The sequence below is a fragment of the Phodopus roborovskii genome, unplaced genomic scaffold (assembly GCF_943737965.1).
Source record: "Phodopus roborovskii unplaced genomic scaffold, PHOROB, whole genome shotgun sequence".
Lineage (NCBI taxonomy): Eukaryota > Metazoa > Chordata > Mammalia > Rodentia > Cricetidae > Phodopus > Phodopus roborovskii.
The window spans coordinates 18,520,166-18,532,598 of NW_026126407.1; the positions used below are offsets into that span (position 1 = coordinate 18,520,166).

Below are 12,433 nucleotides of genomic sequence, written 5' to 3' on the forward strand. Positions count from 1 at the left end.
TTGGTTATAATTTTAAATTTAGTCACAGTTGTGATATAAGATATCAGATAGAATGCAAATTGACTATTTAGATTTTGTCTGTGGAAAAGGAAGCATGTGTGCCATGGTTAGAAGATAACTTAGGGTAGTGGACTTTGTCTTTCCACCATGTGGCTTCCAGTGATTGAACTATGTTCATTAGGCTTAGTGACAAGTGCTTTTCCCTGCTGAGTCATCTCACCAGCTCACAAATTAAAATTGAAGTATTTTTTAGTCATTAAAGGCAAATTAATGATAAAAATGCATAGTAAATATCAGACTTTTATAAAGACATTTTATAGAAATGGTAATTTAATACTTTAAATATCCGAGTGTTTCCTATATCTTGAAAGAAATGTAATCACTTATAATCAGATATGTTGGATTGTTACATATTCCAAAAGCGAAGTAAGACTAAAACATTGTCAAATTTGAGCACATCCTCCCTTTAAAGCCATTTTACTTTTTAGTAAGCCAAAGATGACTGAGCTTCTTCTCATCGGGAGCTAGATTCCACAGAGCTCAGCTTTGTGCGTTGTGCGTGTGTCCTGGCACCACTGTCCATTTTTACACACTAGTGCGGGCATGGGTGCTGTGATGATTCCTCCAGATAGCCAGGCGCCGGGATTTTCATCAGTAATGCAGTCACCTAGGTCACCCACTGTCTTCTCAAAATACTCTAGAGTTTATTTTAATTGCCCCACTTTTTTGTTTTTATTTTTTTTACATTTGTATGTGTATGACTATGTCCCATGTCCCATGTGGAGATGAAAACAGCTTTCAGGGATTCAATTTCCAGTTGTCTAGTTTGGTAGCAAGCATCTTTACCCTCTGAGTTGTCTTGAGGCCCAGCTCCAGCCTTTAACTAGAATAAGATACATGGGTTAAAGTATTATTGCCTTTTTTTAAAAAAATATTTTTTATTTGCATTGGTGGTTTCCTGCATGTATGTCTATGTGGGGGTGTTAGATGTTGGGGTTACAGACAGGTAGGAGCTAACATGTAGGTGCTAGTAATTGAACCCAGGTCCTTTGCAAGAACAGTCAGTGCTCTTAACTACTGAGCCATCTCTCCAGCCCCCTAGTATTACCTTTTTTAAAAGGCGCTTTTTTTTTCATCTGAAATTAGAATTGTCTATATTTTGTGTTGTTACTTTTGGTAACTGAAAATTAGGGTGACAATGACCTTAGAAAGTGAGCATGTGAAGATGCTGCTCCGATAGTAGTCACTCTGTGGGCTGTAGGTAGTACTCCATGGTAGAGCATGACATCCTTGATTTCATCCCCAACATGGCCACCACCAAAAATAGAGAAACTCCTTACTAAAAACAAAATCATTGTAAAAACATGGTGAATTCCAAGTGAAAGCCTAAAATCTATAAAACTTTTGGGTTGTTAAAAATTATATTTCCAGTTTTCTACATCTTTAGTATCATCTTGTAAAAATAGTTAGTAAATTAATTGTCTTTATACATTTTTATTTTCTTACCAGTCCACACATTTCAAAATGTTTGTCTTTACCCAGTGACCATTATAACATTGAGAAATAAGATCAAGGCTACAAAATGCAACACTGTTTTATTGTGTGTATGTGTGTAAAATATATCAAGTTCCTATATTGGACATCCTAAACCCAGGGGTAGATATTGGAGGCAAGTGAAGTAGGTGTTGTGTGAACTGGCTGCGGGGGTGGGGATTGGGGGGTCTGTATGGGCAGCAGGGCATGTGCCTGCATGACTCTGCTGTGTGGGAATGAATGCTGGTTCCACATATTCACTTTTTGGAAATTAGGGTAAAATTCTCAAATTGTAATGAGAGCTGCTGCTTCTCTGTGGTCCTAGGAAAACATTTTATGATAGGGAACTAGTTTTTGTTTTGTTTTTTTTGTTTGTTTGTTTTTAATTTCTTACAATTACTGTGTGTGTGTGTCCTAGAAGACAACTTGTGAGAACTGGTTCTCTCCTTTTATCATGTATATTCTGGGGATTGTTAGACTTGGTGGCAAGCGCTTTTACCCATTGAGCCATCTCATTGGTCCAAGGAACTAGTTTTTAACATATGCTTGTGTGTTAGTAAATGGATACTAACATTTTAATGGGTTTTGTTGGTACTATTTTTGTCAATTAAATGTAGATGATTAAAATCAGATAAATATCAGCTTGTAGGTTAGTATTATTAAATTTCTTTCTCTGGAAAATTTGCACTATAGCTCCCCTCCTACTGTTTATATATTTATTAGTTGTTGTAGTAGGATTTGAACCTAAGATCTTGCTCATACTAGGGAAGTATGCTACTATTGAACTACACACCAGCCCTCCCTGTATGTTACTATGGCTAATCTCTCTCACACTTCCCCCACCTTACTTTCATTCTCTCTCACACACACTTTAAATGAATTGTGATGATTTTACATTTGCAGACATAAATAAAAATAATTTCTTTTATCTTTATTTGAAACCACCAATTATAGAATGTTCCCTATGGATGCAAAGCCTTCGTTGTTAAATCCAACTGGATCTATACTAGTTTCATCCCCTATAAAACCAAATCCATTGGATCTGCCACAGCTTCAACATCGAGCTGCTGTTATCCCGCCAATGGTAAGTTTCATTGTTAGACAAGTAAAGGTGAAACACGGAGTCCACCTTCATGGGCATATTTATTATTTATTCTCTCTTTTAGACTTTTTAAGAATATTGTCAAAACAAAACAGGCAATGTGAAATTTCAGTCAAATTTTTGCTTGTCTTTGAGATTGTAGCTTAAACACAACATTTTCTTTTTCCTTCTAAACTCTTCCATTTATCCTTCCCTACTGTTCTTAAAATTCATGGCCTTTTTTCTTTTCAGTCATTGTAATTTCATATATATACATACCTCTCTCTGTGCATGTGTGTGTGTGTGTTATTGGCTGACCATTTGGCAATGGACAACCAATTGATATGCTTTTCTTTGGAGAGGACCATCAATTTTTTTTTTTTTTTTGGAATTCCTTACATGTATATAATAAATTTTGACAATTCCTTACATGTATATAATAAATTTTGGTCATATTTACACTTCATTACCCTGTCTCATCCCATTGCTTTTTCCCCTGAAACTCTTCTTTTCATTAAGTCCTCTTCCTACACTGTTGTTGTGCTGGGGCATATGTGGGGTCCTACTTGGTGTAATCAGAGTTGCTTGCATGTCCATGGGTGGGGGCTTGTTTACTAGAGCCTAGGTAACTTCTCAGTTTGAAGGTATGTCCATCTAGCCACCATTAACTAACTGCTAGTAGTCTGTCAGGGAGTTTTGACAAGCTCATAAATTGGTTCAGACAACTACAATTGCAGTGAAATCATTAGTGATATAGCCATGCCACATGTCCAGAACTGCACAGCAGTTCTACTCATTGTCAGCTTTTAGATTCTTTCCACTCTCTCATCTGTGTTGTTCCTGAGCCTTGGATGAGGTGCTACAAACATCATTTAGGACCATGATTCAACAGTCACTTACTCTCAGAACTCATTTTAACCAATTTTAAATGTATATAGTTCAGTGGTCTTAAATATTATTCACTATGTTAAGGAATACAGTGCCACAACTTTACTATCCAAATTTGAAACTCGCTACTAATTAAACAATGTTCCTTTGCCTTGACAACTCCAGCTACCTAGCCACTACCATTCTCCTTTCCTTTCTATGACTTTTCCTCCATCAGATACCAGTGAGTTTTGTTTTGTTTTGTTTTTCTTTTTTTTTTTTTGGCGGGGGGCACAATCCTCCTACCAAATATGTGGGATTTTCCCCCATGCCAAGTCTGAGTTATTGACAGACACAATTACAAGGGCTTATTTCCTAATTTCATATGCTAGTTATGTAAATATTGGGTTCCAGGTTATTCATACTTCTGTGCAAGTGAGGCTGGAAATCAGGTCCCATTGATTCTGTTTGGTGGAACCTAAGAAAGTACTTTCCTTACTCTTACTGCTCGTTACAAAAGATACAGCTTGGAAACTCCCAGATTGAAGAGATGCATACAGCAAGGTGTGTGGCAGTAGGATTTTCTTTCCCTCTGGGTCACACAATCCTCTCAGCATCTCCATGTTTACACCAACCCGAGTTCTCTGACCCCTGCCATTTAGGAGTTAGTTTCATTTTGCATGCGATTTCATGATGTAGGCATGATTGATTAAGTAGTTGGCCTTGTTGATGCATGACCCTCCATCCTCTCTTCTCCACCTAGAGGTTGACTGGGCTGGGATCAGCTCAGAATTCCAGCCCTCTATTCATGCTTTGATCTTCTGGGACACCAATCAGTAGTCATCCCACTGACACAGAAAATATTTTTTATTTTTTTTTTTTCTTGAGATATATCCCAGGCTAGCCTTGGTTCAATCTGTAGCCAAGGATTACCTCTAACTTTTGTTTCATCTACCTCTGTCTACTGAGTGCTGGGGATTATAGACATACACTGACATGCCCAGTTTATGCTGTGCCTGGGACTGAACACAGGACTTGTGTCTGTGAGACAAGTGTTGTACTGGCTAAATTATATCTCTAGCCCATAGACATACTCCAATTTGAGACAGAGTCTGGTGTACAATTCAGGCTGTCCTGGAATTCAACTGTGTAGCCCAGGCTTACTATAATCCTCCTACCTTAGTCTCCCAAATGCTGAGTTTATGAGAGTTTACCCTCCCTTTGGCATAAAACACTTAGTTCATCACAGTCCAAGGAGATTAGGTGTGGGTCAGGAATAGAGACGGACTTTATTATACCACAGTGCCTTACAGCAATGGAGTTAACAGAGTATTAGTCTGTACATTACTACCTTCAGTTATTATGGTGTCCCAAGGAGTATGAGCGTCTTAGAGGAGAAGGAGTCTTTTAGGTAAAAATTTAAAACTCCATGTTGGATTTAAGATTTTTGTTCAACCACAAGGAGGAAAAGCCAGGTTCACATGTAAAACAAAATATAAAAATAGTCATATTTGTGCTGTAAGGCCCAGTTATAGTAGGGTAAAATCTATAGTAGTGCTTAGAGCATATATTTTCTAATGTGTAGTGTAGATCTCTAGGGCCTCTGTGGCTTTTTGTTTATGAAGTACTTAATCATAAATAAATAAGAAAAACATAGTTGCAAATCAGAGTGGGTTGTGTACTCCTGTAATTCCAGTGATCAAGAAATTGAACCAGGAGGATTGCTTTAAGTTTAGGATCAGCCTGGACCATATAGTGAGTGCCTAGCCAGCCAGAGATACCTTGTCCTTAGAACAAAATAAAAACTCTGAATTATAAAGTGGGACAAGTGCTGTGTAGTATGAAAGAAATGAGCATGACTGAATGAAAAGAAATCAAAGTGCATCCCCATGTTACAGTCTGTTTGGATGAGTTAGTTTGGGGAAGGTGAGGTTGGGGAAATGATAAGCCAAGGATGATGGCCACATTTCCTGCTGAGGTCTGCTTCTAAAAGGGAGAGCACTACAAGAGAGACAACAAGTTGTTTAGTAGAAAGTTACTTTGGGCTATTCAAGAGCAGACAGTTTTTTATGAATGTGGACTTGTAGAACATCCCTTGGAAAGAAGTATCTGAGTCATTGCCACATAGGGTAAGTAAATCTGTAGAATTGAATGTAGAATTGTCTGTTGAGACAGAAATGTAGGATGAGACCGAGGCCAGATTGATCATAAAGATTTGAATTAGGCAAATGATGGTGAGTTTCTGGGTTTGATTCATTTTGTCACAGCTTTTATGATTTCTGCTGTGCTCAATTCTTTAGTAACTACCTAGCATTTGTTTTGAAGAGTGCTTTAATTAAAATATGGTCAAATCGTCTCAATCCTTATCACTTCAGGAATAAGTATCCTAACAGTTGGTAATTACTGCTACAGTGGTCATTGGCACATTTCAGTTTGATTTTATGTCCCTTGTAGGTTTCTTGCACCCCATGTAATATACCGATTGGAACCCCCGTGAGTGGCTATGCTCTTTACCAGCGGCACATTAAGGCCATGCATGAGTCAGCGCTCCTGGAGGAACAGCGTCAGAGGCAAGAACAGACAGACCTGGAATGTAGAAGCTCAGCAAGCCCACGTGGTTCTTCTAAAAGTCCAAACAGGGAGTGGGAAGGTAGGCACAAAAAGAATCAAGCTGAACCCCAAGATAGTGTGTGTCCTTTGTGCTCTGTATGTGATTTCAGTTTATTAAACCTGTCCCTGAGAGAAGAGTCCTTAAACTGACGCTGGTTATACTATTACATAGTGGTGACTACCACGAGACAGCAGTGACATTGTTAATAGCATTCTAGTTAATATGGCTTTTCTGAATTCATTCTTCTTCTGAAAGTATAAAAACCATGCTTAATCCTCCACTAATCTGACTTTTCAAAGTAGAAACTGATGTTGTGTTATTGAAACACATTACCTGTGACTTCGTAACATTCTGATGTGACAGAGGCACCTTTTTGTAACAGGTAGTTTTCATCCTGGCTCAGTCTTCAGCCTGTTATGTGTGTGGCCATGAGCAAAGAAAGATACCTAGCCTGCCATTGCTTTAGTTTTCTCATCAACAAGTGAAATAATAATACATATTTATCTTGTTAGGGTTGTAAACAGTCAGTATTGTTATATACCACATGGCTTAGCTTTTATGTACTGCTTGCTATATCACTTTGAATTGATTCATCCTGCTTTAGTTAGAGCATAATACATTTTTACTTTAACATGAGGGGGTGATTTCTAAATTTTAATAATTTACCTAATAGTATTAGAATTAGCACATGGTTAATAGTAAATTCAAACTATTTTTAAGTATGCTTAGAATCCATGAATACTAAAATTATTTATGGCTGAATCAGAAGTATTTTGTAATATTTTATATAGGATTACAAAGTAATACTGTATATTATAAAGCATTTTGTAATACTTCACATAGATAAGAGCAATCAATCAGCTTCGGAAAGTCATGTGTGCATGTTAAAGACTATTTAATGTAAATGGGGAACTGTCGTGTAACTGATCCTACTAACTCCTCAGTTCATGCCTCACCAGTGATGAGTTACTAGTACATAACCTGGAGAACCGTTTATAGCAGACTTTCTGCATGAACTTGTTGTCTTAAACATGAATTTTTAAAAATCATTCTGTATGTGCTAATGTGTTGTGCATTTGGAGTTTGGAGGCTAGTTTTAAGGAGTCTGTTTTCTCCGTCCACAGTGGAATCAGGCTTGCATAGTGTGCGCTTTTACCTCCTGAGCCATCTCAGCAGCCCTTAAATTTCATGCTATCAAAAAAATGTGAACAAGGGAAGAAAGAATGTAAAGTAAATCTCTCTTCCTCTCTGCTAACAGTTGAAACCAGTCCACAGTGGGCAAGTGCTCTCCACTAACTCACCCCTAGCTATAAGGAAGTCTTTCTTTTTCATTATTTTCTCTCCTTCCATTCTCTCTCCCTTCCCCTGTCATTCTTCCCCTCCCTTCAGGATAGGGTTGCAGTATATATAGCCCAGGTTGTTCTTGAACTCACTATGTAGTTCAGGCTAACCCTGAACTTAGAATCCCCTGCCCCAGCTTGTCAAGTACTGGGATTTCAGGGCTATGTCACAATATCTCTCCTAAGTAAATATTTCTTTGATGGAAGTTGGCAGAAATTTTAATAAATTTTACTGAATTGAACTTTGAGAATCTTTAATCCCCAGTTTTATAATCAATATAATGGATGCTTAGATGTTTGTTATATGCGGAAGGAAAGGATTAAGTGATTCACCCCTGCTGGGCAGTGGTGCCACATGCCTTTAATCCCAACACTCAGGAGACAGGCAGGTGGATCTCTTTGAGTTTGAGGCCAGCCTGAACTAGACAGTTGAGTTTTGGAATAGCCAGTGTTACACAGAGAAACCCTGTCTTGAAACACATGCTCCTCCCCACAATAGTGATCCACTCCTCCTCTCCCTCCCTCCCTCCTTCCCTTCTTCTCTCCGTTCCTCCTTCCCTCCCTCCCTCCTTCCTTCCTCTCTTTTCTTTCTCCTATTGGGGATTTAACTTAGACCATGTGCTCTAAAACTACCACATCCCAGCCCTCAAGAGACTTGTTTATCTTTTAAATATCACAATTGTGAAGAGATCTATTAGTAAATAAGTTATAAAATAAAGGCCTGTTTATTCCTTATGTATTATTTAGGATAGCTTTTTTAAAAGGATAAAATAAAACTCAGAAAAAATAACATTCAGTTCAGTCATTTGTTGTTAGTAATATGTTTGTGGTTCTCACTGGATATCATAGTTTAGAACCTTGGTATCTTTACAAACAACATAGTATTCTTTTGAGTTGTACTGAGGAGCTAGTGACCAGAGCCTGAGTGTTGAACTTGATACTGTGAGCTTCGTTTCTCTGCAGGTAATTCTTCTGTGTGCTTTAGATTTCAGTGGTGCCTGAATTTTTAATCTTAATGCAGTGATCTTAAAATTAGACTTCCATGTTAAATTACTATGACATTAAAAGATAGAAAGTTTGATTCAGGATGTTTTTATAAAGTTGGATCATTTTTTTAAACAATATTTTACATAAAGGTTTTATTTTGCTAAATCCCCTAATGTATGCATCTAGTATTTTATTTCTACAGCTGTATATCTCTTCTTTGAAGTTGTTCATGAGTACTGTGTAGTCAGTATTTGAGCCACTCTTCCAAATATCATTTAAATGTTTACAGTGAAGTCATATCTGTATGGAAAACATAACAAATGTTTTAAAGACAACTTAACAGGCTAGTTTATAGATTATAAACTGACACTACTGCTATTTTTTAATCTATAAATAAATACTACCAGCTCATCACGACAGCTCATGTTTGTAATTCTGGCACTTGAAGGGTTAAGGCAGGAGGATTTTTCACGAGTTTGAGGCTATTGTGAATTAATTAGTGAGTTTTAAGTCAGAATGGGATCTTGTGCCAAATAAATGAACAAAACCCACGCCACTACTACCTTTAAAAAAAAAAAAAAAAAAAAAACCAAACAGTTAAGTTCTAGAGAATTCTGCCTGGATTGGGACTATATGTTTTACTTTTGCTGCTGTGCCTCATTTGAGTATGTTCTTTGCTTTTTAAATGAGATTGCTACAAACTATTATTGTACGCATGGCCCCCCTTTTATATTGTTTTTATTATCTATAAAGAAGTTTTAAAAGTACTTTAAAGAATTGTTTTCAACTGACATTTACTCATATTGACCCCTGCTTCACTGACAGCTTCCAGTGAAGGACCTTTTGCATTTGAAATTAGAAGTTGTAATGCAAATTTAATAAAATCTATCCAATCAAAGGAGTCAAGACCATGGTGGGGAAACCCACAGAATCAGCTGACCCGCACTAGTGAGAGATCACTGATTTCCATTTGACAAATGGGGAACCTGCATAAGACTGAACTAGACTCCTTTAATATAGTTGACAGTGGTGTGGCTGGGACAATATATGAGGTCACTGGCAGTGGATCCAAGGTCTAACACTAATGCACAAACTGACTTAGTGGAGCCCATTCTATATGGAGAGATACCTTGATCACACAAGGATGTGGTGGTGGAGAAGGTCCTGCCTCAAGGAGATGATGGGACAGACTTAGTAGACTTCCTGGGGAGTCTTCCTTTGAGGAGTAGATGAGAGGTGGTAGGGGGAAGTTGGGGAAGCAGGAAAAGAGGAGAAAGGGGGAATGGGGATTGGAATGTAAAAAATAAATTAATAAAAAAAGTTAAAAAAATTTATCCAATCAGAACAGGTTTCTGCTTTTGTGCAACTAAAACTATTTTGTTTTATGTTTATTTTGTTATTTTGTTTTTCTGCTTCTGTATATTTTCTGATTGAAATTGATATGGTTAGGGCCCTCTATCTACCATTTTTTTTAAATGAATTTTTTTTTACATAGTTATAAATTGAAATAGTAAACCATTCAGACTTTGAAGTCTTACTATAACATTATGTCAAATTCTCTAGGAAAGAAGAAGTAAATTTCTTTGTTTGTATTCATACACTGGCCTGGCCAACCCCTTTTCCTCAGCCTCCTAAGTGTTGGGATTATAGGTATGCAATTCCATTCCCAGTGTGAGTATCATCATTTTGATGGATATCCCACAGGTGTCAGAAGTTCAGTAGCCATCCCTTCAAAGTCCCTCATTCTTTGCTTTGGTTAGGCAGTTAAGTGTGACTCTTTGGAGTCCCAATTTCCTCACTTGAAAAATTCCATTAATCTTTTTGGTTGTGAGAGTTAGTGAGACAATTTACTATTGTATTTCTCAATGAGAAATCCAGATACTTACAGATTAATAAAGGAAAAACTGAATAATAATGTGTGACTAGATCTGGCTAATCCACAAAAGGGAACCAGTCCTGAACAGATGTCCCCTTAGCTCATGGCCCCAAGTTACATTTTGAGCAGTTGTCCATTGTTCTGCAGAGACAGAATTCAAGTTGTGGTTGTTTGGACAAATGTGAAGTATTGTCATAGTTATCCTAGGCAAACCAGCCCTGCTTTACCCAGGCAGTTGTTACCTGGGGTCCTGATTTCAGGCACAGGGTATTGTGAGCACTGTCAGCCAGGGTTGACCTCTAAACTGCCTGACAGAGGTGGTGCTCTGTTGTTAAACTTTACTTTTGTGCAGCTTAGTGTTTTCTCAGCAAGTTTACTGACAAAACCTTTATTTTATTACTGCCATGTCCTCCTTCAGAGTCATGGAAAGCATGTTATTCAACACTTGAATATTAGTTGATATACAATATCGTTTCTGATTTCTAAAAGTACCTTAACATGTAAAAGGACTGTTTGTGCCTGTGATAGTGAGTCTTTATTTGAACTGGCCGTTGTTGGTGCACAGCTTTAATTCCAGCACTCAGAGGCAGAGATGGGTGGATCTTTGAAATTTTGAGGCCAGCCTGGTCTTTAGAGTGAGTTCCAGGACAACCAGGGCTATACAGAAAATCCCTGTCTTGAAAAATAAAAGCAAAAGTCTTTATTTGAAACCAGTTGTGGACCTTGACACTTGTGTGGGAACTACAAGGTGGCCCATTATTAACATAGTATAGTAAGGAAAATATCAGTTTAGATATTTAAAGAGGAAGACAAATTGTTATTATTCTGCATGGCAATATTCTAGAAAATGTAAAAGAGGATAAAAATATCTCTCTCCCAAGCTGGGCTACCAACCTATGACTTTAGTTTGATTCCTAGAACCTGTCCACAGTCCTATGGGAGGTCAAGGTTGGAATTGGAATCCTCTGGAAGCCTGCAGATCAGCTAGGCTCTGGTATGTGCCATGTCTCAGCAAGGTGGAAGGTGAAGACTCCTGAAACTGTCCTCTGACCTCCACACACATCTTTACATGTGGGGACTGGTGCCCACACACTTAATCATAAACAAAAACACATGCACAAGAATATAGTGCATACATTTTTTAAAAAGTATAAAAATTAACTGACAATCATTTGAAGCAAAAAGGGAAATTTTCTTGGAAAAAACTATTTTATAGTAAACCTTTCTTTTCTGTATACCTAACTATTCAGTTACATATATGCATCCATATATATGAGAGATGATTTTTTTCCCACCAAGAGAACATATAAGTCCTAGGAATAGTTTTAATCAATGTGACAAGATTATTTTTAAGTCATTAAAAGAATTCTTTTGATTTTTTTTTTTTTTTTTTTTGCTCAAAGTTTAATGTAATCCAAATGAAAATTCTAATGACATTTTGGTTAGAAAGTACTCAAAATGATTTTAAATCTGAATTTATCTTGATAAGCTGAATGTGGTGGTATAGATCTGTGATCCCAGCATGAGGGAGGCCATGGCAGGAAGATTTTGAATTTGAGGCCATCTAGGCTTACATACCATCAGCCAGTTCCAAATAACCAATCCCAACAGAAAAGCTAAGAGGATAAATGGACAAAATTAGAAAATGAACAATAATGCATTTGTTCTGTAAGGCATTAAAATAATTAAAATGTCACATATCTAAGTGATAAGAGTTACATTTGATTTTTATGTTATGCTTTTCAAAGGTCAATCACAGTATATTAGTTTCAGTTTAATAAAGGAAAGATTTAGATGGCATGATGTCATACATCCATAATCTTGAGTATTTAAGAGAGGAAGTTAGGAGGTTCTTCTGTTTCAGGCTGTCTGGGCTATCTGACCCCCCACTCCCACCACTCACCCCCTCGTAAAGAAAGGAAGAAAGTTTTATATTGGTATATTAGTAATATTAGTATTTTTTTAAAAATTGTGTGTTTCAGTGCACATACACTGTGTAGAGGTCAGAAATCAACCTTGGGCATCAGTCCTTGTGCACTATGTATCTTGGGTATGTTGAAAGTTTCCTACTAGTTTGGGCCTCACCTGCAATGCTAAGCTGGGTGGCCAGTGAGCCCCAGGTATTTGCTTGACTCTAG

At 37.4% G+C, this 12,433-nt stretch overlaps 1 protein-coding gene across 24 annotated transcripts in view; it reads left to right on the forward strand.

The window, feature by feature from the left end:
• The window catches only part of Ncor1 (nuclear receptor corepressor 1), a 143,110-nt gene that overhangs the window by 87,694 nt on the left and 42,983 nt on the right, over positions 1-12,433 (forward strand). For all 24 annotated transcript variants that reach the window (XM_051180412.1, XM_051180428.1, XM_051180411.1 and 21 more), the window contains 2 exons: positions 2,488-2,617; positions 5,936-6,131. In XM_051180412.1, coding sequence (XP_051036369.1) covers positions 2,488-2,617; positions 5,936-6,131 — 326 coding nt within the window. The remainder of the gene's footprint in view (positions 1-2,487; positions 2,618-5,935; positions 6,132-12,433) is intronic.